The sequence below is a fragment of the Amblyomma americanum genome, chromosome 5, assembly GCF_052857255.1.
Source record: "Amblyomma americanum isolate KBUSLIRL-KWMA chromosome 5, ASM5285725v1, whole genome shotgun sequence".
Classification (NCBI taxonomy): Eukaryota; Metazoa; Arthropoda; class Arachnida; order Ixodida; family Ixodidae; genus Amblyomma; species Amblyomma americanum.
Window position 1 is genome coordinate 124,762,741 of NC_135501.1, and position 26,830 is coordinate 124,789,570.

A 26,830-nucleotide genomic window follows, 5' to 3' on the forward strand; every position below is an offset into this window, starting at 1 on the left:
TGCGGCTAAGCGTAAATGCGTGCACTAGTTTCATGTTGTCCGGTTCGTCTAAACCCTTGTTAAGGGAGGACACTCGGCGTAGAAGGTGCAACACGGATGGCGTGGAGGCCTTGGGCCTTTTAAGGGTATGTTCATTTCGTCCAGAATCCTGCAAGTGGAGGCCAAGGAGGCGGAGGGCGGGTGTGATGAGTATAGGGTATCCTTTTAAATTGATTTCAATGGGCGAGTTAGTGCTAGATTTGGCGTAATTATGAAGAGCGCGGACTTAGATGGGGAGCATTCGAGCCCGATGGATGACGCGTGAGAGCAGATGGTGTCTGCTGCCAACTGAAGAGTTTCCTCAATTTCCCCTTCAGAGCCATGAGTGGTCCATGTGGTAATATCATCAGCGTACAGGGTATGCTTTAGGTGTGGGATTAGAGCCAGTTTGTGAGCTAGGGGGATGAGAGAAACGTTAAAGAAAAGGGGAGAAAGGACCGCCCCTTGAGGGGTTCCGAGCTCTCCGAGTGTATAAGGGGATGTGGTAATCTGATCTATGCGCAGAGAAGCAGTGCGGCCCGAGAGAAACGCGCGGGCGTAATTGTAGGTTTTAGGGCCTACCTGTAGAGGCTGCAGTTCCCGTAAGATGGCATCGTGTCGAATTCTGTCAAATGCCTTGGTGAGGTCAACTGCCAGGATAGCTTTAGTGTGGTGGGGCATGGTATCATTAAGCACGTCATGCGCAATTTGAAGCAGGGCGTCCTGCGCAGATACATGCGCACGAAATCCGAGCATACTCTGGGGGAAAAAGTGGTTGTCTTCCATGTACGTTGTAAGCCGAGCAAGAATTATGTGCTCGAAGACCTTGCCTAGACAGGATATAAGAGAAATGGGGCGGATGTTGTCTAGGGTGATAGGCTTGTGGGGTTTTGGAAAAAAATAATTTTTCTATGCTTCCACAAGCCAGGGAGAGTACCTGCCTCCCAACAATCGTTAAAGTAGTTGACTAAGTCAGAGATGGAAGCATCGCCAAGATTTCTGATAGTTGCATTGCTAATTTGATCATCTCCGGGAGCGGTATTCCGTAATTTCAATAGGGCGGCGCGAAGTTCTGATTCGGTAATAAGGGCGTCAAGTTCGCGCTGGGGTGGGCCTGCATAATCAGGATACTTGCAAGGGAGACCGGGGGTTGTATAGGTGCATTTCACCTGGGCGAGGAAGGCGTCGGTGTCCTATCGATGGTAGTGAGCGAGGCGGCGAATTGATGTGTTGTTGAGCAAGGAGGCGGCGACTCTACGATGTCTTCGACAGCTCCCGAAATGTTATCACCATGCCCAGCCCCAGGAGGCGCTTGTTGGAGAGGTTCGCGGGGAGGTCCAGAGACCGCTAAATAATTTTGCGGAGGAAGACTACGAGTGCATCCACGACTTGATTACACAGATGCAGGAGTGGAGTCGAATGTAGAATTCGGAAGGTTACAAATACATGCGCCAGCCGCAAGGCGTCCTTTCATCGTAACCTCCGCGCTTGTTAGAAACCAGGCGGACGATGCGGTCCACCTGGTCCCCCACCTGACGGACATTGCCCTATGTCGTAGATAACCGTCTGGGCTGTATAAAGAGCCCCAGTACCCGGACTTCGATATGTTCAGGGATTAGACCTGTCTCAAAATACATTTGATAGGTTAAGGAAACCTAAAAAGAATGCAAAAATAATAAGACCCTAATTTCACCACTGACGTACAAGAGGCTTATTCCAATTTTAAAATAAATGAGAAGGCCCGAAGGCACTGGTATACTTTTGCCACCTGTAGTTCGGGAAAATGGAAAAAAATGAGGAGCGGGTAAAGTGCTCCATAGCGACCCACATTCGGAGGACCGGGCCAGGGGTGACTCCCCTGAGCTCTCCTGGGAAGTAGCCGAAGGTGTTGGATTAACGGGTTATAGGAGTGGGGATAGGGTTAACGAGGACAGGGTTAATTGAAGAGACATGGGAGAGGCATTTGCCCTGCAGTGGGTGTAGTAAGACTGATGATGATGATGATAATGGGAATGGGGACAGCAAGTTTTTGCTTTGATCCTTTATTTTCTCTATTCCATTACTGGCCTGCCTGGCCAGGAAAGGGAGAGCGTCAAGATTGCCCAATGGTGCGGCCCTGCTCCGGGAAACCCGAGCACCCACAAACGCAACGGGCTTCGACCGCCGGAGAAAGGAAAGCCTAACCCAGGGTAAGCTACCTCTTGCTCCTCCATGACTTTAAGGGTTCGTTTGGGACCGGCCAGCTACTTTCCGCCGAGTGCTTTTCGCATTTTTTTTGGAAAGAGGAAGTATGTGTGGTGTGATTCAGGCAGTAGAGGGTTAGGTCATCGGCCTACCTACCCTCCGGCCCTCGGTGGACTATGACTTAACTAACACCTCCGCGGGATTCACCTGTGCTTCCTACCAACCAACCATACACTTATAGTTTCCAACAGCCTGCTCCACACCTACTTGAAAGGAAGTGTTCAAGGCTGGCTGACCGGGCCACAAACCAAGAACGTGATTTATGGTGAGACAACCAGGGGATACTCCGCCGGTACTCAACAACATCGACGGTTTTCGCACTGGCCGTACTACGCACCCCTACCTCGACGTCCCGCTCTGACACCAATGGCTTCGCAGTCAGCCGTGAGGCCGCCTCCCCATGGACATCGATTCCGAGGAGCCTGGCTGCTGTACCCCTCGCCCCTCGCCCAGGCCTCACGTTTAACGCGCTGCCTTTGCCAGAATCGTGATTCTGAGATGGTCATAGTCTCTCCGTAGAGAATCACTAAGATTCTTTGAAGTGGCTTCCTTAGCACGTGTGGCGGGTCGCTGATTTGCCTACACGTATGGGACAAGCGGATTGCGTAAGCAACGGTGTGCGCTGCGTAGAGATCAGATCCCCAAGCTTGCTTTTCATACCTCCTCGATGTAGTGGCGGTGTGGTGTTCAAATCCCGAACCATCATCAGGGTTTAAGGCGGCAATTTTAAGGAGCGGGAGAACTGATTGAAGAGCACTGGCGGGTTATGCGCGGCGAGGGAGGAGGCAGCAAATGTTCAAGAAAAAGACAGAGGGATCGCTACGCTCGAGGGGCCGTGCCGTAGCCATACCGCATTCTTGATCGGATTCCAAGAATACACTGACTTGGACGGGGCGTACGCTTTGTTCTCCAGGATGATTGTCAAGGAGCCTCCGTGAAATGTGCTGTACCCTGTGAATTCAGCTCCCATGCCAACTTCTTAAAGGACAGCGACAACTGGTGTATTACCAAGTTGTTGTAGGTAGAGCTAGAGACACCACCGTTTCTTCCCAACCGCGAAACCTCTGCTGATCCACTGAGCGATCTTGAATATCTGAATTGAAATTTTAATTTTGCGTTTGGTTGGGCTTGCCATATTTGGCTAAACCCTTTAATTTCAGGGCCACGCTTCTCCCGTGGCTGTCTGTCCCTCAGACAAAAGAAAAGGCTACGGATTAGCTCTGGTTAAACCTGGAATGACGGGACAGCTACATGCGGCCGAGTGGAACTCGCTCAGTCTAAATGCAAGGTCCGTCTTTCTCCGCTCCGTTTCGCAGGGCGTTCCTTCATCATCTTCGTCGTACTTGAAACGGCGCATGCGCACAGCGCAGCACCTTCTCCGCAACGCGCGACCAACCTACGTGACCAACCACGTGACAAAGAGCCGCACCACGTGATCAACCCTCATGACCAACTATGTGAGCAATGGCGCCACCATAGAGCTCAAGTGGTTCCACGCTGAAGGGCCGAAGAGGTAGCGCAGTGTAGCTATCGTTACAAAATTGACATCTCCAGAGACAACGCTACCAGAATTTTTTCCAGTGATCCCGTTGCCTACGAAGTAGGCATCTTCCTACGTCTGATCCCGGGTCGTAGAGATCGCGACTGGGTTCGGCTGCATCTGAGCTGAGCCGTGGCTTAATCATAAACGATTAGCATTAAGGCTCCCGGGATCAGGAACCACCACCAGGTTTTTAATCACCAGGTTTGGAGTCGCCAGGTTTGGAATCATTTCAGAGATTTCGGCCTGAATCTGTTCTCTAATGGATCCATGTATTGCTTCCGGAATTATTCCCGGTAGATCCTCTACCTTGCTCTCAGACTGCCCCTAAACCATTGCAGACTTTGTGTTAGGCAGTTGTCATGGGCGCAAAATTCCCTGCGGAGAAGTACAGGGGCTTTGCATTGGCGAGGGCCTTCACATTTTTCTTGGCCTGCCCGGTCTTTCCTGGTGGTGCAGAGGGAGACAGGCTGCCGTTGATCTGAGTGGGCGGGTCTTTTATGACGGTGCTCGCCTGATGTTGTTTGCTGCGGTGCTTGGCTTTATCGGCTTCTTGTACTTGGTTACGCATCCTGCAGCGCCGGTGAGGTAGCTGCCCCCGAAGATAAAGCAGCGTGCCGTATACACATTTTGTGCAGTGCCCATGGAAGTGGTAACCACTACAGAGCCACAGTTGCCGCAGCGCCCCTGCTGCGGCTGCAGTGAGATGTTCGTCTAGTGACGCACCGTGCCAAATCGGTGGAGGCGAATTGTGTCGCCTTCAACAATCTTACCAGCATTAATTGGTCAGTGTAGAGAATAAGGTGCGGCAGCTCCTAACCGTCGAAGGTTACGAATGCGACGACCCTGCTGCCAGCTTTCTCAAGCAGAGTACGTATGTCTCCATGGGGCAACCTCAGCATATGCTTGAGAGTGGCCGATGTTTCCCGGGTTTCCACTTCAGGGTCTCCATTGAAGACGTCGCGTTCAGTCCACATATCAACACGTTCTGCTCCTACATGAGTCACATTTCGAGTTCCACTTCCGTGCCGTTCCTTATGCCTCATGCGTGCATAAAGACCATCTTGTGCTGGAGCGAAGGAACCGCTCATTGAAGGGTCTAACGAGGTTTCAGTACAACGAAGAGTTTGTCCGGTATCAGCCGCGATATGTGCTGCGACCGCATTGTGGCTTGCGTGCTCCGCCTTTCAAAGCCACACCACTAGCTCCCCTTGAAAAGATTGCGAAGGCGAATACGCCACAGCTGCACTCTAGAGGATACATGTCGGACTGCGGAGCTACGGCGTCTCAAGCTCTGAACCCTTCCACTGCAGCGCAACACGGACACGCAGACACATGAAGGCATATGAGAGGCGCGCCCTCGTGTCCTCGGGCACCAAATCGTGTCCAGACAGGGCATATACTACATTGACGTGGCAGGGATCTCGAACATAGGATTGTGTACGGCCCCCGTTGTTCAACTGGACCAACACGTTAACGCCATTTCATATACAGCTCCGCATTCAGCGGCAGCCGAGGAGGTAGCCATGGAGCTTGCCACCTAGGACACGGATTCGAAGGTAATTAGCACAGATTCGCATCTAGCCGGTGGACACTACCTGGCTGGCGAGTTTTCACCATAGCCTAGTATATTTCAGAGCTTTCAATAAAGGAATCGGAGCCTTCACCCAAAGGCTTGCTCTGGACCATCACAGCCCGAGACATACCAAGGCTGCGAACGCGGCTGCTCAACCGCATACCCACCTCATCTAATCTCATCCTGCTCAGAGCTTAAGGTAAATTTCAGAATTCTATTGCGAAGGCCATCGGATTTTCTCGGGCCCTCCTAGTGGCCTGAGTAAAATCATTGAGCAAACACTCAGGCACAAGCAGACCATTTTGTTGTGTACTGCACTGACAAAATATTTTGACCCCAAAATTGATGAGCGCTGCCCTCAATGTGGCGAAGCATCCGATAACGTCCACGTGGTTTGCGCCTGTCAGAAGAATCCTTCCCTTCCCCTTCACGAGATGCATGGGAGGCACACCTGCTCAATTGCTTGTGTCTTGAGTCTCCAAAGGCTCTAGTCTAATGAACGCGAGCAGCGGTCACGTCAAGCGGGTTCCTATACTAAAGACTCCACCTACGTAAACTCTCCTTTAGCTCAGATAAAAGCTTTCACCACCACCGCTAACACGAGCAAGCCGGGATCTCTTGCTGGGTAGTGAAGCCGGTGTGCTTGGCAGCGCTCGGCTTGTCATTGCGTCGAAACATTTGGACCTTGTTTTCCAGATATAACTATCTGTGGTCATGGCCCATTTAGCCATATAACACATCAAACAACGAGCCCTAAACTCATTCCACAGTTGTCCAGCGTTCCAGCGTTGTCCTTCACACTCCATTCTTCAGTCGCCAACGCCATTCTTCCCCCACGCAAATTTGTAAGCTCAGCGACAATAAGACAACAGATAATCGGCGACCAACATCTTCTAATTCGGCATCGTTGCTTGGACAGAAATTTAAGGAACATGATGCTTGGCTGCCTGAAGGATCCATTGTTGTCTACGCAGACACGAGCATATAAGCCAGCGAAGCAACAACAGCAATCTACTGCCCGTGCTGACCTGCCCTGAATCAAACCTCTCGCTTACGGAACCCCCTTCGTTTTTGGTGCTGAGCTCGTTGCAGTTCACGAAGCACTCTGCTCCGTGGCTGCCATAATTATGCTCCCTGCGGCCCGCATTTTCATCCCCATTGACTCCCCTCAAGTTGTCTCGTTGCTACGACGTGTTAGCAGCTGTACAACGATAAGTGAGCGCATCCACCGCCTCGCGGCACTCATCCCGCAGCCAGTACGTATTGAGTGGGTCCCACGGGGTCTGCTGTGTCCTCTCAAAGCCAGGCCGATTTAGCGACGTGCCTTGCGAATCCAGACTCATCACTGCCTCGGCTTCTTTATTTGGACAACTTTACCCTCCTTTCATCAAGAAAGGAACTCTTCCGGCACCGCACACGTGCTCTCATCCCTCCGTGTGCGGTAACCTCCCCCGTGGTCTTACCCGTGCAGAGGAGTTTGCGCTTATGAGCATTCGGATAGGGGGAGGATCCGGGTCACACCTGCTGTTACTCAGAAGTGGCCTCAATACCGAGATTTGTTTCCTTGGCCAGGGTGTCCGACATCCAAACACGAGGACATAGAAGCCGACATTCATCACTTACTGTGCGACTGCCCAGCCCTCAAGCGTACAAGGATCCGGCACCTAAATGTAGCGGGTCTTTCACCGAGCAACCCTGCTGCATACATTGCCTGGACGCAGGGATCGGACCACCGTTCTCTACTGGACTTCATGAAATCAGCTAGCCATTTCAATTAATTTATGCACTACTGCATCTTGCATCACACATTCGCCCTTCACTGATGACCTGGGGCAATATATATTATATAAAAAACGCCTTGTCTTCAATATTCGCATAATTTGTGTCTGTCACAGTTCGTAAGGTGTAACAAATTTTGTACTCTATAATTGTCGAGCTTCGTAGCAAGGTCACAAAGGCTTTCGAAATTAGGTTATATTTGCTAGAGTGACAAAGCCTTGCCCACTGCTCAGTCCTTCCACAAAAGTCAAACTCGCTATGGAGATTTTTGAAAATTTCCCCCCGGTGTATAACCTGCGAAAATTAAGACAACTAAAAACAAAAGACAGACTACACACTGTTTCCTCGTCAAACCGGCTACGATGTACCGCAATCCGGTCAACAGTTTTACTGTTCTTGCTGTCACTGTGGTCTGTATTTATGTATGTGTCTTCCATCAAATTTTCTTTACTATTTCTATTTTTACATTTTCTTTGTTTTTTTCAGTTTTATTATTCGTCACTTTTCCGTAGATACGTAAGTCCGCCGGACACTCTTGTATCCCTGCCTTACGTAATGTGCTTCCCGACCCTTAAGAGTTAATGAATGATTACGATGAAAAAATCCTTCCAGTTCTCCGCATTTTTGGGCGTTTCTTTACCCTTATTTCTCCAAAATATGACATTCCTTCTCAGTGATATTAAATATACACGCGATAATCCACATAGGTTCCTATCGGAGTCGCTGTATTAAAATAAACTGGTATTGATGACCCTTGTTTTTGCAAGAGTATAAAAAGCATTCCTGAAAATTTCCTGCTAAAACATGATTAGAATCTTACAATCTATAATTTCGACTGTGATGGGCCTCTGAGATGTAGCAAGTCGACAACTTCACTATCAGTGTTGGGGAAGCGAAGTGTGCGCGATAAACTGGATGATGGTGGAGAGCGCATTAACCTTGTAGGACTCGTTAGAGACTGCCGTCCACATGGGGGCCAATTCTTCTTAACTAGTTAGAAATTTTATGCTAAGGCGATGAGCGCCAGGATCTAGCACTCGTTTAAATCATCAATTGATATCTTCTTCGTTCCCATTGGTTGCTAAAATCGTTATTTCATAGTGTTTTGTTACGCAATCTTGAGACGACCAGGACGTTTTTCTGACGCAGTGCTGCCGACGGCGACGGTGACCTCACAGATAGTTGTGGTTTAAGCTCTTTTTGTGTGTTCCCCGACTTTGTGTGTCAAATCGACCACTCATATTACTATTGTCAACATTTTGTGGTAGCTCTGCTATAGACCACTCCTGAACTACAACCTTGATCTTCGCTGTGAAATCCACCTTAATTATGTAGTGCCGCTTGCGTCGTGCTTTGACATCAGATCACAGCTCGGCCCATAGACGCCAGCCAACGAATGAGCAGGCACCAGGCCTCGCAGCGCGTTCAACGCAATAAAGAGGGAGAGAAAACATTTATCCAGAATGGAGTAATTTGCAGGAGACCGCTGATCGAGGCGCATAGAATAGGTCACTGCTGGCGGCAGTTGACTTGCGGTCTAGCTGGATCATCCAGGCTTGCTGGTGCAGGCTTTCGCTGGTCGAGGCCTGCTCCCACGGTTCGTGGGTCGGGTGTGGCCCTATTTTTGTCCAGTTCGTCGAGGCATCCCCAAGATGTACGGCAGAGCGTGGGATTTGGTCCGCATTGAGGACAGCATATTTTGGGGGCCTAATCTTCCCTAAAATGTGATGACTAGGATACGTATTATTTCGTATTCTCCTCCAGTCAATGGCACTTGAGGAGGACCGTTGTTTGTGTGATGGTGAGACATGTCTTCTTTCTAGCTTAAAGTGTTGCAGGCGGTGGAGTAGAGATGTGGATCCGCCCTGTTTGTGAGAGTTCGGGTTAAATCATTCGCTACTTCGTTTCTCGCTAGCCCGCAGTGTAAAGGTTTCCATGTTATTCTGGGTACCTATGAGAGTACGTAACAATGTGCTTGCCCTTCCGTGCAGTTTTCTAGCACGGTATTACCTGCGGGCTTATCGGGGGCCAGTCTCTACGTGCGTGTCCTTCCCCTGTTGGTCTTGAGTCTGGACGCTGATGGCTATAGCCAGTGATAATGTTACCGCAAGATTTTTGGCATAAATTAAAGCCCTGATGATTGGCCTCTTCTTGTTGTCGACCGCAGCAATCGCTAACCGGCCTAGCTCGGCATAGACCGCGATGTGCACTTATACAGTACCGCAATATAAAAACGGATCGTACAAAAACAAGTCAGGGCAGGTTGCCTCTGATTTTGCGTCGAGAGATTTGGTGGCCCGGCATCGAACATGCAACTGCACCCTCTCGGATATGAATCGCGCCTGCTCTCCTGGCCCGTCCTATCAGCGGTGACACCTAACAGGAAGCCCAGCCTAGTGGAGATTTGTTGGTACCTTTTCCGCATGCTAGACATCAACTCTCGCCTTTTTGGCCAACAGACCCAGCAGACCTGGCTCTTGCAGGTGGAGGTGTGCTTCTGTCTCCGCAACATCACTAGCCAGGTGACCAAATTCTTCCGCATAGTGTCCTGCCTGCCTCCGGGCGTCGCCAAGGAGTCAGCGGATGTCATCACCACAATGGACACGGTAGATCCTTTCGACATCTTCACGGTCGCTATCTTTGCCCGCTGTCCTTAGTCCAACCCAAGTAGCTCAATGAGCTCTTCGCCGATACATAGCTCGGTATCCGCCCGCTGTGTCAGCCGCTGCACCATCTTCTTAAAACGACCTCAGCACCACACCGCTAGCTGCTGCGTGAGTTGTTCGCCCAGTATTTTCCATCGAATAATGTCCTTGTCCTCATGACCGCTGTTGATGTGCAACTGGACCGAGTTGCCCAACTCGCTGGCCGAAGTTAGGAATGCTCGCGAGCCGTCAGCCTTAAAGCAGTTATCGGCTCGCCTCAAGCTACTACCGCTGCATTCAAACATTCTCCCATAAAGAACCGTTTGGACGTTGTTACCGCGCTTCTATTTACTCTCGTGCTTTTTTTTGGCGTCCTCCGTCACGGTTCCGGTGCCGTAGTTGGTCCGATTGACATTCACATTCCCCGCTATTGTCCACCCGACGGGCGCAAAGACACATAGCTCTCACCTGTGCGCTGGCACCACCGGCGGCAAGTGTTACTGGTCGGCGGAAATGCCTCCTTTCCTAAGTTACTTACAAAATCACAGGTTCTCGTTTCCTCCTCGACACAGGAGCATAGGTCAGCGTCATGTCACCGTCCTGCCCAGATCGCCGTCGAAACAAATAGACCACCCCGTCTAAGCAATAAACAGCTCCACTATCCCCACGTATGGTCAGCGATTTATTGTTGACATTGAATTGCGCTGCAGGTTGTTTCTAATTTTCTTCCCTGATATCTCGAAAAATGTTCTCGGCTCTGATTTGCTTAGAGGATGTAGTATATTTAAATGATGGTATGCAATGAAGCTAACCTCTGTAATAAATTGCAAGGTGGCTTGGATTCTGTTGTTTATTTGCTCGTTTTTCTTTGCTCAAGGATTATTTTAAAAACTTGCTAAATAAACATTTCTAACGCCCAGTTAAATCATCCGTTGAGAGCCATTATTATTCGAACTAGACGAGTTTTTAACACTGTAAATTGGCTTAACCGCGTTATATTTTTTCCAGACATTTATTCACAGGATCGTTTGCACTCCCTGCTCTGCCGATTAATGGGGTTAACGCGACGACAGATGAGCTTATCCTCTTCTTTCTACTTTTATTCAAAAGGCGTTAAACTGTACCCCGGACGGTTTTCACCTGCTCTACAGATAACACGTAGCAGAAATGTGTCAACAGTGCTCAACGATGATTTCATTTTTCCAGTACAAGGCTGTAACTTATTCCCAAAAATAAACACAATAAGCTGCAGACTATTCTCACGACTGATTCCCACTCATGCTTCGTGTGGCCTGGTTGCTGCGCGGCTCTTTTAGCATGAACCCCATCCAAAAAGAAACTTGCAGGAGCAGCATACCAAACGAGTGCACGTCTAGAGCGACGACTCAGTGAACCCGATAAGTGCTAGGGGTGCGTGGTCATCCGCTTAAGGACTGCAGAAATCAGAATTAGAATAGCTCGCCAGATTTCTTCGACGGGTGCAGAACTCACCGCTCTTCGCGTCGCCGTTAAACACATCAATCAGCAGCGCCCTCAGCAGTGATATATGATCGCCGATTCCAAAGCACCTGGTTTTCGCTCTGGACCCCATGAACAACTGTTCGCGGAAATACAACATTACACAGTTGTCAGTAAAGGGCACGACATTATCTAACTATGGCTATAAAGACATAGCGGCAGAGCAGGCCATCACCACGCAGAAAATGTCGCGTGCACTGCTCACTATGACGGTGACTGTGTGCGGATCCCAATTTCGAGATCAGACGCAGCGGTCAGGTTTCGCGCACTTGCGCGGGAGATCACGCTTGCTGCGTGGAATCCAAGTCAATTTATGCATTCACATTTCAAACCTTTGGGCCCTGATCTGAAGCCCCGGCTTCCACCGGCCTACCACGACATGAAGCCACTTTTTTGTGTCCCCTGCTGCGGCTTTGTGTAGCTATTACCAACTATTACTCTTTTTTAGTTAGTATAGCTGATAGCCTTGTGTGTGCCATCTGCATGTGTGACGAGATATAACCCCAAATTTTTTGTTGGCCGCAGACGGAAATGATAATTTTCGGCCACTGGCCGAGCTGAAGGCTTCCAAGGTATTGCTCCACATCTTGAGAACTTCTTTCTTGCACGATAGATTGTGACATTATCGAAAGTTTGCTGAATTTGCGCACAGACTTCATTTTCCTGCCACTCTCTTTTCTCCATCGTTATATCCCCTCATCTCTTTGCCACCGTGAAGGGCAACATATTGGTTTATTCTTCCGGTTAACCTACCTGCCTTTCCTTCTCCACCTCCCATGTGACTTCCGTCAGCCTTACCTCCCACCAAGTAGACCTTCGAGGACAGTGGCCAGCAGACTCGGGCCGTCTTCCACCTAGTAAGCAATAGGCCGCATTCCCTGGAGGTCTGCCTTGCGGCGCTCGCACTGGTTACCCCGTATTCCTCAAAAACCTTCTTAAACCAAATTTTTAAAATTTCGTACATAAGTCACCTAAGCAATAAACGGCAGGCATTCTGTCAGCAATAGCAGACAGCTGTTTAAAATAAGCAGATGAATCGCTGCGTCACATGCATTACCTGCATTTTCAGCGAACTATATGCATAGTAAAACAAACACAAGAGCATACAAAAAGGTATAGCGGTTGCGCTCACTGCCCGCGTTTTTCTCACACTCACACCCTCTCTCGATCGTCGCCCTTAGTTCGCGGAAGACGGGCCTAGCAATTCTTTCGAAAATTAGGAAGTGAAGGATACCCCCGGCTCTTGCTTGCTGGCGTGAGCTATTTAACTCGGCTCCCGATGAACAGGTAACCAAATAGGCGTTTTTCCTCGTGTTTTCAGCACGACCTTGCAACCTACATTGCCGTAGGCGCCGTGTCCGCGTGCTCACTTGAAAGTAATCATGAAAGCCGCGAAGACAACTACAGCAAAAAGAGAATGCGGTTGTTGGTCACTGTCCCCGTGCTGGTATGCTTCTGGACAAAGCACGCAAACGTAGGTGGGTGTAAAAACAAATGAAGTTATGATAGGTATTTGGAAGAGAATAATGGTGCCAGGTTTCACTTTCGGGAATGAGGTACTGTGCAGAAGTTCAGTCGTGATAAGAAATAATTAAGAGACCTGTTGGAACATTAGCACTAGGTGTCCGCGGCGAAACCACAAACGAAGTGGTGCAAGGGGATATGGGCGGGACATTGTTGGAGGCACCGGAAGCTCAAAGTAAATTCTTGTATGAAGAACGCCTCGCCACGTTGGAGGGTAATAGGTGGTCATCTAAGGTATTTAGACCCCTACATAGAAAGAAAATATTCGCACTATGGCGAAAATTAACTACGAAACTGACCAGTCCTTATGTAGAACGTGCAGAGAAAAAAAAATCACTTTAAAACAGGTAAATACGCGGGAGGTAAAAACTAGATTAATTGAATAGGAAAGAAGAATTCTGTATATCTTTATTGATATTGGAAGATGCAGATAATGAAGAAATCGTTCTATGATAAACAAAGAGGCACTGCCCAAATCTTTGAAGCTATATCAGTGTCTCTTAGAACGCGCAACCACATAAAGAAATTTAACTAAGACAAGCCTGTTGATGTGGTAAACTTGTATAATGAATTGAACTGCTGATACTCAAGCAATGGTATCCATCGTGATGTCTATGCAGGTACAGCCAGTCTCCCTGACGGCCTAGGGTTTCTAGACGATAAAGCTCATGTAAATAAATCTGCGGTGGAAGTTAGCAATATCAATTGAAAGTTTGATGGCTCAAAATCAGAGGGGTGATATAAGATTATATATGCAGGACTGAAAGCGTAATAAAGAAAATGGCGAATTTTAAAACCAGTTTATGAAACATATCAACAAAATTAAAAAAAACCAAGCATAAGGGCAATTATACCACCACCCCGCTTCAAAGTGGGCTGTGCTACCTTCTATCCATTCATGTTTGCATGCTCATGGAGCAGCTGCTCTTTACGATCTTATGTGCCCGCAATGTCCTGGCGACTGAGTTCCGTTTCACGCTTTTTGATTACTTTATTTAGTTTTACATTGCAGCTTTGATGTGCCGCATAACTCTTGATTGTCTTGATTTGTTTAATATTTTTGAATCTGCATGTACGATAAAGCCTAACGTCTTTTTAATTTAATAAGCGACTTTACCAGCATGTGGCGTAACGGCACCGTAATCAAATGCGTCCTAATGATTATGAGCAAAAGTACACAAATCGGTTTAGAACAGGTTGCTTCAGGGTGCGCCGAACGCAAGGCTAAGGTATGCGGTAGGTTCAGCTACCAAACTTGGGAGCTGTTGCCCCTCACCTTTGTCGTGACGAGCGGACGTCCGAACAGTCTTGACTCATTCGTACGGCCGCTGCAAAAGTAAGTGCATGTACAAGATTCACTATGAAACTGGTGTTCATTTGGGCTCCAGTTGAGTCCCTATAGTCGCCAACTGATGTGAAACGCACGGAGAGTTCACTATCAAGCAGCACGCAGACATCACTCAAACCAGTTAACTTTATTGCACGAAATATGCACGGGGAACTATGCTGCAAACAAGGGGAATAGAGAAATGAGCCACATGTCTCCCAGAAGCTTTCGTGGGGAAAAGTATAAGGCAGAGCACTCAACCAATCTACTAAGAACGACAGTTTTCAGAGATTGCTGTGGCGACCTTAGGTTGTCATTCGTGGCTGATGATTTATCTCGTTCTTCCTTAAGTTGGGAGCTTTCTGATATTTTCTAGCAGACGTAGCTTTAAATTGCTGCACTTTACCGTGTCTCAATAGCATCTCGCAACACACTTGTCTGGTTTAGTCCAGTACGGAGAACAAAATTCTGCACTCTCCGCTAAATACGCAGGAGATTATGGTTTTTAATGCTTCTTTGTTCGTGAAAGCATAATCAAAGAATAATGCTTTTAAGGAATGAAGGCAGCAAATTGCAGGCTGCAAGGAGCTTTCATGCGGTATGTACGCCGATCAGGACTAAAGTAAAATTGCTGTCTGCGGCGTAAGGCGCGGAGCAGAAATACGAATCTGACACAAAGATCGCCAAAAACCACAGTGCAGAAAAATGAAAGTTTACGAAGCGCATAAAATGTGCACATGCACGCCCTTACATAAAAACAGTGACCCAAGCGCTTTCTTTATTCGTAATTTGCCATGTAACCACGTGTTGGGAAAGATTTTCACCACAAGTGCTGATCTGCGCTTTTCACCAAAGATTAGGTCAAGTGCTTTGATGATTAGCACCAAGCCCGAATACCCTGATTCGTTATGCGAGCTCAGTAGTCGCCTTCTCCGTCCGGACAGAGATCTCTGCTGTGCTTTGGTACTATAACGCCGCACGTGTCCACGAAGTGGTCGACGCAGTCCTGCGGCACTGCGTCTTTGACTTCCCTGCGAGTCCACAGTATGCATCCTGGGAAAAGAGCAGAAGAGCAGAAGCATGAGAACTTTTGCTTTACCTGAGCTTTCAAACATTCGGCTATAATTTCAAACCAGCTGACAAAAATATTTTTCTATTATTCTCAGTTTCAGTCAAATAATAAATAACTACTCTGCTCTTCATGAAGAAACAAAATGAGAATAATGGTTAGAGTTTGGCTAAATCCATCACGTGGCTGCTGCAATCGTCTGTTATTGCTAGCACGTCATAAGGCACACCCAAACTTTTGCAGGCGGTGTAAAATTGTAATATTTTTCAAGAGCATAACTGATACTAAGGCACTGCCGACGAATATGAGCTTCAAAAAAAAATTTAAGAGACTTACGGTCTTGGTCGTAGAACTCTGCTGCCACTACTACGCAGTTTTCAAAATCCGTGTAGTAGACCTGCCCTTCGAGCGGCATCAAGTCTGCGGAAGAAAAAAAAACGTTCTTGAGAAGTCAAGAGCACTTAGCTTAAACTCTGTGCAAACAAGCCGTGTGCAACGTGCGCCTCCGTGGGAAAATGTGAAATCAAGAAGGCTTCAGGGGGCAGTGTTATCGTCGCCAATGGCTCCTACCGCGAGGGTGACGAGCTAAAAGCCTTATGATCAATAAATACTGCAGACGATTGTATAATTTCCGTAGTGCACTGAATACGCATCTTGTATATACCGGGTGTTTTCTTTTTTAACTCTCTGCTGATCGTTATTTTAAACCATGCGAGAGATACGTCGGTTCGGTCTCTGCAGGCGGTTTGTACATTAACGCGGACATTATGAACTTGATAGACCTCTGTGATTAAATATTTATTAAAACTAAAATTAACTAATCGACTGTATACAGCTTTAATTTCTAGGGCCAACATCATATTAAACATTTAACGCCGTCAATGTCAAAGCTGAGTACGGTTTTTAAATTACTTTATCGGCAATGCTGTTTTAAATGTTTGACGCAAAAAATACGCATTGTTTTGGTCATAAAGTTGGCTTCCCGTAATGCGCAGTCTTTAAACTCGGTCGTATTTCTTATAGCGTAATAACAAACTTCGTTTGTCTATTTTGTGCCCTGAAAACACTTAACTGTATTTCACTACGGTACTAAGCCTTTAGCGACGCCTTTTTAGAGTGAGCATTGCAGCATCCCAACTTTATGAGCTAAAAAAACTATTCTTGACGTTACACATTTCGAACTTTATTGCCGAGAAAGAAAATATAAAGATTGGCCCAGCTTCTATTTTGCCAGCCTTCAATTTTTAATATATTATTGGGCTTGAAATCGAAATCAAAAGCAGAACAGTTTATTAGATAATTTTGGGTAATTAAGAGTTTAATCACTGAGCTCTATCACATACATAATGTCCGACTTGCTTTACAATCCAACTGCACAGACCGCACCGATGCATCTCTCGCAGGCTTTAAAAACGATCTGCAAGCTGTTAAAAAAACACCCGTTTAGCAGCAACGTTACCATAAAGTCTCGTAGTCGGAGGAGAGCCATTTTATTAAAACACATTGGCATGGTGCGGAGGCCTCCTCGCGTAAATTGTTTTGCTGTTGACTATTGGAGTGAGGGCTGAAGGAATAAATATTTAAAAGGGCTCTTTTTCATGGCTTTTTTTCATGCCATGAAAAATAGGAGATAGTAATTTTTTTAGTGGAATCCCCCAAGGTGGAGTAGATTTGTAATAAGGGAGTAATAACTCATTGGCATCCACACAAGAGCAGCGGTACGGCTACAAAGGAAACCTAAAGAGATTACTCAGAAACTTCGCAGCTAAAGATAAACAAAGTTTTAGAGAGACTGCCCAAAAATTTGACACTGTTCTGACTTCGAGTTCTTGGTCAATTCTGTCTCGCCGTACCGTAAGCTTGCCGTCCCGGTTAACCCTGTTGGTGGAGCGCCGGCTCCTGTGAAGCGGTGGTCGCGGGTTCGAACCGGGGACCAGAACTAATCTTTCTTTAACTGCCAAGTTTCTGAGAAAGTTCTTTCTTTTGCAGCCGTATGGCAGCGCTTGGGTGGATACCAATGAATAATTGCTCCTTTGTTAAAAATAGAGGAAAACCAAGGCGTAGCCTATAAGACCTGCATAAGAGGTATCTAACAATTAATCCAGTGTAGAATAAAACGTGTGATGAACAACTGCTGAGAAAAAGAAACAGGAAACGTGAGTAAGGTGCATATCATTTTTTATTTTGTTTCAATTTTATAATAGCTCGACGTCGAGTCGCTACATCACGTTGACATTACAGTTGATAAGGTAGACCTAAATTACAAATGTTGCTCGGTTTGGTTCTGCATTTGGAAACGCTAAATGCTGTCAAAATTTTAAAACCTAACTTTTCTACAGCTGCTGTATCCGCGCTACCACAGAATTATGTCTAAAAACTTTGCTTCCTAGCGAAAAGACCTTGTAGTCATTTAGGTTTGGAACATTACACTTCATTTTTCTCATTTAAGAAACGATTCTTAGCCACTAACTGCCAAGCATGATGTTTATATATCTAAAGAAACAAAATTCGAACGGACATGACTGCCGTGGTGCCTTAGAGGGGATTATTCAATAGTGTAACAGGTATGTTACAAAAACTCGACGAGTTCTAGACCCGTCTAGATAGTTTTCTTTTGTGTGTGTCAAATGTTTGCTCTATGCATTAGGACAGCCGTTAACATATTGCAAGTAGACAGACGACTGTTAAGTTCTCTATTGCAATATGTTGTTCAGCATGTCCCATTTTTTTCTGCTGTCATTTTGAACAACCTGGAATTTATTTCGGAGTAATTTGACTTAGCATTCCTAAGATCTGAATTCAGCTTGTTTGGTAATTGTCTGAATTGTCTCAGCAACCGTGATTTTTTTTAATAGACTCCTGAAACTTTCGATTTTTCTCTTATTTTGATAATCAACTCTCTAGCGACCCACGGCTTCCTATTTCGTTTGCGTTTTTTTTCGGGTTTCTCTCAAAGGAAAGACCAGATCGTAGCAAATCTGAAATTTCTTCAAAGACACCTGGTAAAGTAATGTGGCGCTACGCTGCTTGTATACATCATCCAAGTTCTCTTGCTCTAATAGTCTATTAAACCTCATCAAATCCCCGTGAGTGATTGTGCGAGGAAAACTTTTTTCAACAGGAGGAACAGAATTCTTGTTGAAAGCAATACTCAAGCAGAACACAGGCACATGATCAATGACGTCATACGCGAGAATGCCGGCCCTGACATTCCTGTAATATTATATTCGACAGCATATTCCTGGAGCACACGGCTTCATTGAATTGGCCTTTGGAAAGAGAAAAAAGACAAAGTCCTTGAAGCACCACTCGCGCAAAGACAGACGATGGCTCTCCAGTGCCAACTTCTGCCACCTTGCAGCGTTGCTCCGCACGCGAATTTTTTGCCTCACCGTGGCACTCAGTCCAGATAAAAGCATCCAACCATTATACCTTACGCCAATTAGTGGCAGATTTTGGGGAGCCAGAGCACGAATGAATCGGGCAAATGTGCGAACAAAAATTCGTGAAACGCTCTCAGTGCTAAATTGTGGGCACACCTGGGCATTAATTTCCTTCATATTTTTGCACTGATTATCGTACGAAAGTTTCCAAATTTCATTTCCAGCGTTCTCGCTCCAGCATTCAAAATTTCTCGCAAATATATATGTCTAAAATCGATACGTTGGGATACCTAGTTTATGTTGTGTAGTCTGCTGGGTAAGCACTGGGGACTTCGATGTTCTGACGCCAGGCGAAATTGAACATTCTCACAATTAATAAATCAATTAAAGCTTTTAAAATATTATGGTCCACCGCGATGGCTCAGTGGCTTTAACCTTCAGGCACTGACTCCAATGTCTCGGGTACAATTATGGCCAAGGCGAGCGTATTTCGGTGCAGCGAAATATTAAAATCGCTGTGTGCTGAATGGTGGCAGTGAAAGGTCGTCCACATTTCTGTCCATAGCGCTCGGGCGACGCGCCCTGTTGTGCATTTGTGGCAATTGCGACTGCGTGTTTGACCCCAGAGAACTTTCAAAATAGCAGGAGTTAAACAGAATTCATAAAAACGTGCATGCATTGAAAGACCTTGTTTCGAGTCATAGGACACTCGTAAATAACACAAGTTTGCTTCTCGTTGAGCCGTCCGAGTGCTCTTGACGGGTGCGCGAATAACTATGTTAAGAGCCTCACCTAGCATAAATTATGCGGAGCGCTCTATTGCGGCGTCGCTCACAGCCCGTATGTCAACTAGGAATTTTGAACAAAACGAATTTTCAATATAAGCGGATAGTACAGCAATGCAAGTTGATGTCCCTTCTAGGGGGCGACCAGAATGCTTTCGTAATGTGGAAGAAATCCTGCTGAATCAAAGAGCGTATTCACTATAAAAGAACAAAGAATCAATCAGAGCCTGCATATAAAAAGGGCTCTTAGTGTTTTCCGGCTTACGTTAGCGACATTTTTTGCCAGACAAAACTGTGGTGTTTGGTTGGAGAATATACTAAAAGCAAGGACACCCACTGACTGTTCGCAAAAATGTGGCCCACAGTGTGTGAAATTCGAGCATTGAAAGATGTTTCCAATCCCAATTAATTGCGATGAGGTGCAGTGTGAGTACGCGTCTAACGAAGCGAACTTACCTTCAGCTACTGTGAAGGTGACAGTCCCAGGAACCTCTCCCCGTGAAATCCGGAACGGAAGGGTCACGCTGTGAAAAGAAAGTCGTTGTACATAAAAAAACCTTACAGAGAGTTTAACTCGCTAATTCACGGAATGCCTTTCAGTAGAATTTCGTTTTTACACAGTTATGCTTGTTGTGTCTCAAAGAATCAATATTGGCGTTAGAGTTTAAAATTAAGTTGATGCAAAACTTCGTTACACAGAGAGCACGGAAACCTAAACAGGTTCCCACAAATCCGCGGGTAAAGATTTTTATCGCTGCAGCATTTTCATCAAGACATTCTTCCGATTTTTTCCTACGGGAAGCCCTCATCGCGTCCTATCGCTACAGCCCTTCTTCATTGGTTTCTTACTGACGTCTTCTCTGCACTTACTGCCTGTGTGCTTTCAGTTATTTCAGTCTCTTAGCCGCGACATCGTCCTGCATTGATTCCCGCTGCCACTGTGGTCGTGCCCGTTGTTGCCGCTGTCGCACACGATGGTGCTCCGCTACAAACAACCCAGGCGGCCCCGTGATTCCTTCCCTGCTCACTCGAGAAGCATTGCCATGGCAGATCGTGTTTTTCACGCCTAGCTGCCAATGCAAAGCTAGGCGAAGTGGTTCTTCGGTTGTTTTGGGATATTGCAGGCTTGCCTTCTAACCCCAGCGCGGCAGCTGCGACTCAACAACCTCTGACATCGCCTGTGGAGAAGCTGCTCTCTTATCAGGTGCGCGCACAGAGACGTCACGTATCACGCACACATCTGATTGGCTCATCCGTGCCGCAGCTGTGCTCTTCATCCTCCTCTTCCCCGCAGGTTCACGCAAAGGTCGTGTTTAGGCACCGGATTTTAGAAAGAATGCGGGCAGTAGTGTACTGCACTAATATATTTAAAACATTTATCTTTATGATCATATCTTCGAAATAAACAGATATTTTCATGCAGAACGATTCACATTATGAATACAGAGCTTCAGAGATATAGGCTGCTCTAAATTGTGGAGGTGAGACTGCATTCACGTCAATAAAAGCAATGAAAGCGTTTTAATGATTTTGAGGTAAAGAGCTAATTTTTCAGAAAATTCGGCTTAGCTGTCTTTTAGCGTGAGTGAAAAACCGACCAAAATCCCCAAAAAGTAACATAGGAGGCACGTGGCCCACCTAGATCACGTAATCTTATGGCGTCATCGCAACCTCTCCACCACATTGTAAGCGAAGTGCACACTGAGGCCGGTGGTAGTTATATTAATGATTTATCGCGAGTGCTTGGTCGGTAAGAGCAACATAGGCGGCATAAGAAACCCCAATGGCACCACCTGCCATCGCAGTGCAGTGGTGCATCGCTTGAACCCTCTACCACTGCGCCAGGAATGATATGAGGGCTTCCAAGTACCTATGAACGCTAAGTAAATGATGAACTATTTTTCAGATACGGGCATAACTCATTCCAGCTATCCCGTCGTACTCTTAATGAGCCGCTAAAATGTACGTTCCATTTTTTTGGCCACGAAAGCCTGGAAAGATTGCAGCGCTCTCCTTTCTTTCCCAAATGATATCGTTTTGCATAAAACAGGTGCTGCAAATTACTGGGCTTTCACATTTCGATAATACTGCACTGTCAACCATGAAGTCTTTCTATATTACATTTCACTCCTAGAGAGATCTAACAAAAATAAGCAATATATCAGAAACGCTCACTGCTAGCAATCATTGAAAAAAGAGCTTCATTGCTCAATTACCCAGCAAATACCTTGTGCTTAAGAAGTTTAGAGATAAATAATAACGGCTTGCGCGATACTATGATGCTAAGAGCTTAAGGCTCATCATAAAGCGCATATCTGTTTGCTCGCCGTGCTTCAAGCGTTTTGTATTAGCAAAAAAATACTGGTCAGCTCCACATTTCGGTAAACAAAACAAACGCGCTACCCACCTTATATATACTGATTACCATAGCTAAATTTACCCAGGGTTTAAATATATGCCGAGGTATTCAAAGGTGATGCGACAAAATGCACGCAGCTGGCTCTTGTATGGAGCAAGTCACACTAATTTTGTATTGCGCTGAATGTCATAACTAGTCAAGAAAATTAAGCAACTTCGCAAGCAACGAAGTTAGGCAGAACTTTCTAATCAGAAATCTGTAGAACTCTCGGAAAAAGGTCCCATTGAACAGCTTTATCTTTTTGTTTTATTGGTTACCTTCCGCTTACTGCAGGTGCCCCTAAAAATATCATATGGCAAGCTTGATTGATATGCGCGATCGCAATGGTCTGAAAAGTTCTGCCTGCAAAAGGAGAGACCATTTATCCGGATGTCATCATGACCAGCCGGACTACGTCCACTTCACGCCAAAGGCCTCTCCCATACCTCTACAATTAACCCTGACTTGTGCCACCTGCGGCCACGCTATCCCCGCAAATTTCTTTATCTCACCCTAACACCCGAACTTTTTGCCGCCCCTTGCCTTCTTTGATATCCAGTTTGTTTTCCTTAACGACAAACACTTTTCTTGGCTTCGCGTTACCTGCCCTGCCCAAGCCCATTTGTTCTTCTTGATTTTGATTAGGATGTAATTGACACGAGTTTGTTCCTTGGCCTGGTCTGCCCTCTTCCTTCCTTTTAACGTTACAACTTTCAAGTTCTTTTCTGTATGTTGCTGAGTTCTCCTGAAGTTGAACTCTTTTTCTCATTTTCCACGTTTAATCTTTATACAATAGTACCAGTGAGATGCAGCCGTTGTAAACTTTTCATTTGAGGGAAATCGGCAAACTGCCATTCATGGTCTGAGAGAACCGGCCAAATGCATTCCACCTCATTCTTGCTCGTCTAGTTCTTTCCGTGTCCTGATCAGGATCAGCGCTCTCTACCTGCCCTAAGCTTGACATGTTCCCTAACAATTTTCAGAACCTCGGTACAAGTTGTAAACTTTTTTGTGCGCTGCAGCTAAAAAAAGTTACAAGGAAGATTCGCAGGCGCTGGCTGGACGATTTATACCAGAGCAAGCGATAACGGGGGCGTGTATCATTAACCGCCAGGAGGGAAGCATGCCGCTGGCTTAGATCGCACAGCCAGTGCCTGCGGTGCTGCGCTGTTGCCTTTCAAGCGGCAGCACACCCGGATAAATGATCTCTTCGTTTGCACACAGAACGTTTGAGACACTAGACAGTTTTGCCTGAGCGTTTTTGCGGCTGCCGGAATGGAGCGGACGAGCGCAGACGCCACTGCGCATGCGCACGTCGCTGGCCCGCTCAGCGTTTTTACGGAGCGAAGTTTGCTCCCGCTGGGAAGCCCTCTCCAGCTGAGCGATAGGCACCGCGCGAGTAAGGACCCTAGCGCGAGCGTGCGTAAGAGCGCGCGGGCGTGTATGGGTATTCAAGATGGCTGCCGTCAACACAAGCACCGGCGCTGTTGCGTTGTCGAATATTGAACTAAAAACAGAATCTCTCTTTACTGAGCAGTTTCAGAGCATTATTAGCAGGCTTAATTGATATTCTTTTTACTCTAACTCGAATTGTGACCAATGGGTGGAGCAGCAGAGCAAGCGACTCTACTCCGCTCGAGAAGACGGGCTATCCGCCCGGCTAAAACCCTTTTCTCGCGCGCCTCTGGGCTGGTCTATCCGCTCGCCCGCTCCTCACCGCTGGCCGTAAAAACGGTTAGCTAAAACTGTCTACTGGCATTGCGGCGTTCGGGCGGTCCTGTCACGTGCTATAATTTTTGTAATTCACTGTCATATGCAGTCAGCGGAAAAGAATACGTTATAGATGGAAAGTTAAAAATCTTCAAGCGGACGTGTTGGAAACGGTTTTACAACTTTCTGACCGGAAATTGCTGCCTCACTTCGTTGTTATGAAGTTCGTTAACTGATCTCGACTAACTATGCAGAATACAAAAAAAATTTCTTTCTTATATATATACATAAAATGTTATTGCTGATTGACAAATTGCACGCACTGTAGAAGTCGCTTTATCTGGAAGCTTCACGAAAGCGCATGTATTTTGTCGCAATGCAGCAAAATTTTGTTAGGCCACAGCGCCGAGCATAACCGCCTTTTTTTTTAATTATAAAACCTAAGATGGCTATTACTTACGCTGGACTACACTGTTCTCAACAACTATGGAGACTAATAGTAATAGTTAGAAAGGTAACTATTCAATATTAGTTAACCAAACTAACAGTTAGCCCGCCTTAGCTGTATTGTGATGCAGTACACCGCTGAAAATGCGATGCCAAAAAAGCGCTCTTCAAACTCAACAAGCGTATTTTAAAAATCGTGTAAAATAATATGTGAAATGCCCTTTGTAACTAACGACTATCTTGCGTTTTATACATTGGTTTTGCCCAACTTTAAAGCCTGCAACAATACGGCACCTAGCCTCTGCAGGGCTTTCATTGGACATCTCTGTCTCCTATGATGCTTCGACGGAGAGGTCACACAATTCTTTCCCATACTAAATACTATCATCCAGCCTCTGATCTTGTATTCAGCCATCCTTATTGTTCGCTTCTCAAATCCATTTTGCTTTTCTGAGGCGAGGCAAAAACATCGGCAAAAAAGAGCGGTCAAGATGACTGGCGAAAAGCTTGCCACAAAGGGTTAAAGCTTCTTGTGCGAAACGACTACTATGGTGGATCAACCACGAGCAAGATCTGGGGATGTTGGTATGCTTCCGGTGTTTTAGGTTTCTGCAAAGTCAAGATAATGCATAAAAAATCAAATAAACACCCTCGACGAGGGATCGCACCCGCGGAGGTGCCAACAGATCGGATTCGCAGGCCGCTGCGCTGTCGCCGTGTTTTGTTAGGACTGTATTTCTGTGAAGCAAGGTTGTACGTACGTGAACTATGTACCAGCCAGGAAAAAACTAAAACCAGGAAGAAAACCTAAATGAAGCACCGGAAAAGATGAAACACAGGGCACGTCGCTACTACAACCTAATACGACGCACCTAGGCGACGATGCACTAGAAAAAGTGCAATGAAGAGAGCAGTACGGGGAGTACTACGCTATCGCCACATGTACAGCTGAACGCGCCTCGTGGTAAACTGCAAAACACTCTTGCGCTGTGGATTTAGAATCCTTTTCATCGTCTACTAATACTGCAAGGAAACTAATATCCGTACTTTGAGCTATATGGCACTAATACTGCTGCTAAACTAGTCTCCGCGCATTGAGCTCTGTGCGACACTGACAGAGAGATGAGAGCGTCATGCGTTGGCGTGGACTACGTTGCGGCAGAAACAAGGTACTAGACCAATATGCGTTGACTTTGCAACAATGCACAGAAACACGTGACTGTAGCATTGGCTGCGGGCGTAGATTAGGTGAATCAACATTGACAATGGAAAAGTTGTGGGCGCGCATAACCGGCTCCCTTGGTCAGTGGACACCTCAATCGCACTTTCGGGTACGTGGCGGTGGCGTCCACCTGAGAAAAACTGTGCTTTTACACTATATCCTGCTTAGCAATGCTAAATCGCCAGCAATTTTTTTTATGCTACACATAGTAGATTATAAATAAATCTCAAAAATCTTGTATTCAAAAAATATCCCAGTTCTTACTGCGCTTCAAATGAGATGATTCTTCGTTCTGCAGGAAACAATGTTTCCTGAAAAAGCGTTAGAATTTGGGCAAGAAAAAGAGAATATATATGTATTTGAATGTTGATGAAGCTAAGGCCCACTCGACGACAAAGGCCTCTCTCATATCTCTGATGATGATGATGAAGTTAATGCTAGAGAAGGAGCACTGTGAATCATAATCATCATTACCACCAGCAGCAGCAGCAGCAGCAGCGGCACCAGCATCCTGACTATCCCCAATGCAGGGCAACGGCCTCTCCCATATCTCCTTAATTCACCCTGTGCTGTGCCAGATGCGGCCACTCTATCCCCGCAGACTTCTTAATCTCACCCACGCACCTAACTTTCTGCCGCCCTCTGCTACGCTTGCCTTCTCTTGCAATCCAGTCTGTTACCCTTAAAGACTATGGGTTAGCTTGCCTTTACATTACATGCACTGCTCTGCCCTAGCCCATTAGTTCCTTTTGGTTGCGGCTAGGGTGCAGTTAAGGCGCGTTTGTTCTTTCACTAACTCTGCCTGCTTTCACTCTATTTTATTCTTGTTATTTTTCTTTCTATAGCTCGATGCGTTGGCCTTATTTCAGCCGAACCCTGGTCGTTAGCCTACAGGTTTCTGCCCAATGCGTGAGTAGCGGTAGATACAGCTGTTATATAATTTTATCTTGAAGGATATTGCTACACTGCCATTAAAGATCTGCTTGAAGCCGCCAAATGCGCCACATCTCATTTTTATTCTTCCAGTTACTTCGCTCTCATGGTTCGGATCTGTGCTCACTACCTGCCCTAAATAGATGTATTATTTCGACACTTAAAACTTCTCGCTACAAATTTTGAACTCCTGATCTCTTCCTGTAAAGTTGAACATTTCTTTGGTTTCTTGCATCCCAATTTTCTCATCCACCATTCTGTTCTGCCAGTATAGCTCGTTGATCACGGTTGGCACTTAGTGTCCTGAGTGACCTAGCAAGGCAATGCCATCAGCAAATCACAGATTACTAAGGTGTCTTTCATTAACACTTATCGTCAGCTGCTGCCACTCCGAGCTTCGGAATATCTCCTGCAAACAGTTGGTCAATAGCATTGGCGAGATTATGTATCACAAACTTACCACCATCCTTATCAGAATTTTATTGCTGATCTCTCTACCGATCATATAATGTTATCCCTGTCACTTTTCTCTTCCTTACCTTAGTTTTGCACTTGTATTAGCGCGGATTAAAATAATTTAGAGCCGTATAGACGTGCCTGATTGGCAACACATCTAGTGAAACGGCCTGGTGGCTTTATTCTGGTCTTCGCTACATCGATGGAACCAGACTCACAAAACTACCACACTTTCATCAAGGATCATAAGATAAAT

General features: G+C 46.3%; 1 protein-coding gene across 1 annotated transcript in view; it reads right to left on the reverse strand.

Annotated features, from left to right (window-relative positions):
- Positions 1–14,311: 14,311 nt before the first annotated feature.
- LOC144134998 (uncharacterized) overlaps positions 14,312–26,830 on the reverse strand; it is a 41,720-nt gene continuing 29,201 nt past the window's right edge. Inside the window, exons 3-5 of the mRNA XM_077667780.1 lie at positions 19,865–19,932; positions 15,577–15,660; positions 14,312–15,224 (exon numbers count right to left, since the gene is read on the reverse strand). Coding sequence (XP_077523906.1) covers positions 15,088–15,224; positions 15,577–15,660; positions 19,865–19,932 — 289 coding nt within the window. The 3' untranslated portion in view covers positions 14,312–15,087. The remainder of the gene's footprint in view (positions 15,225–15,576; positions 15,661–19,864; positions 19,933–26,830) is intronic.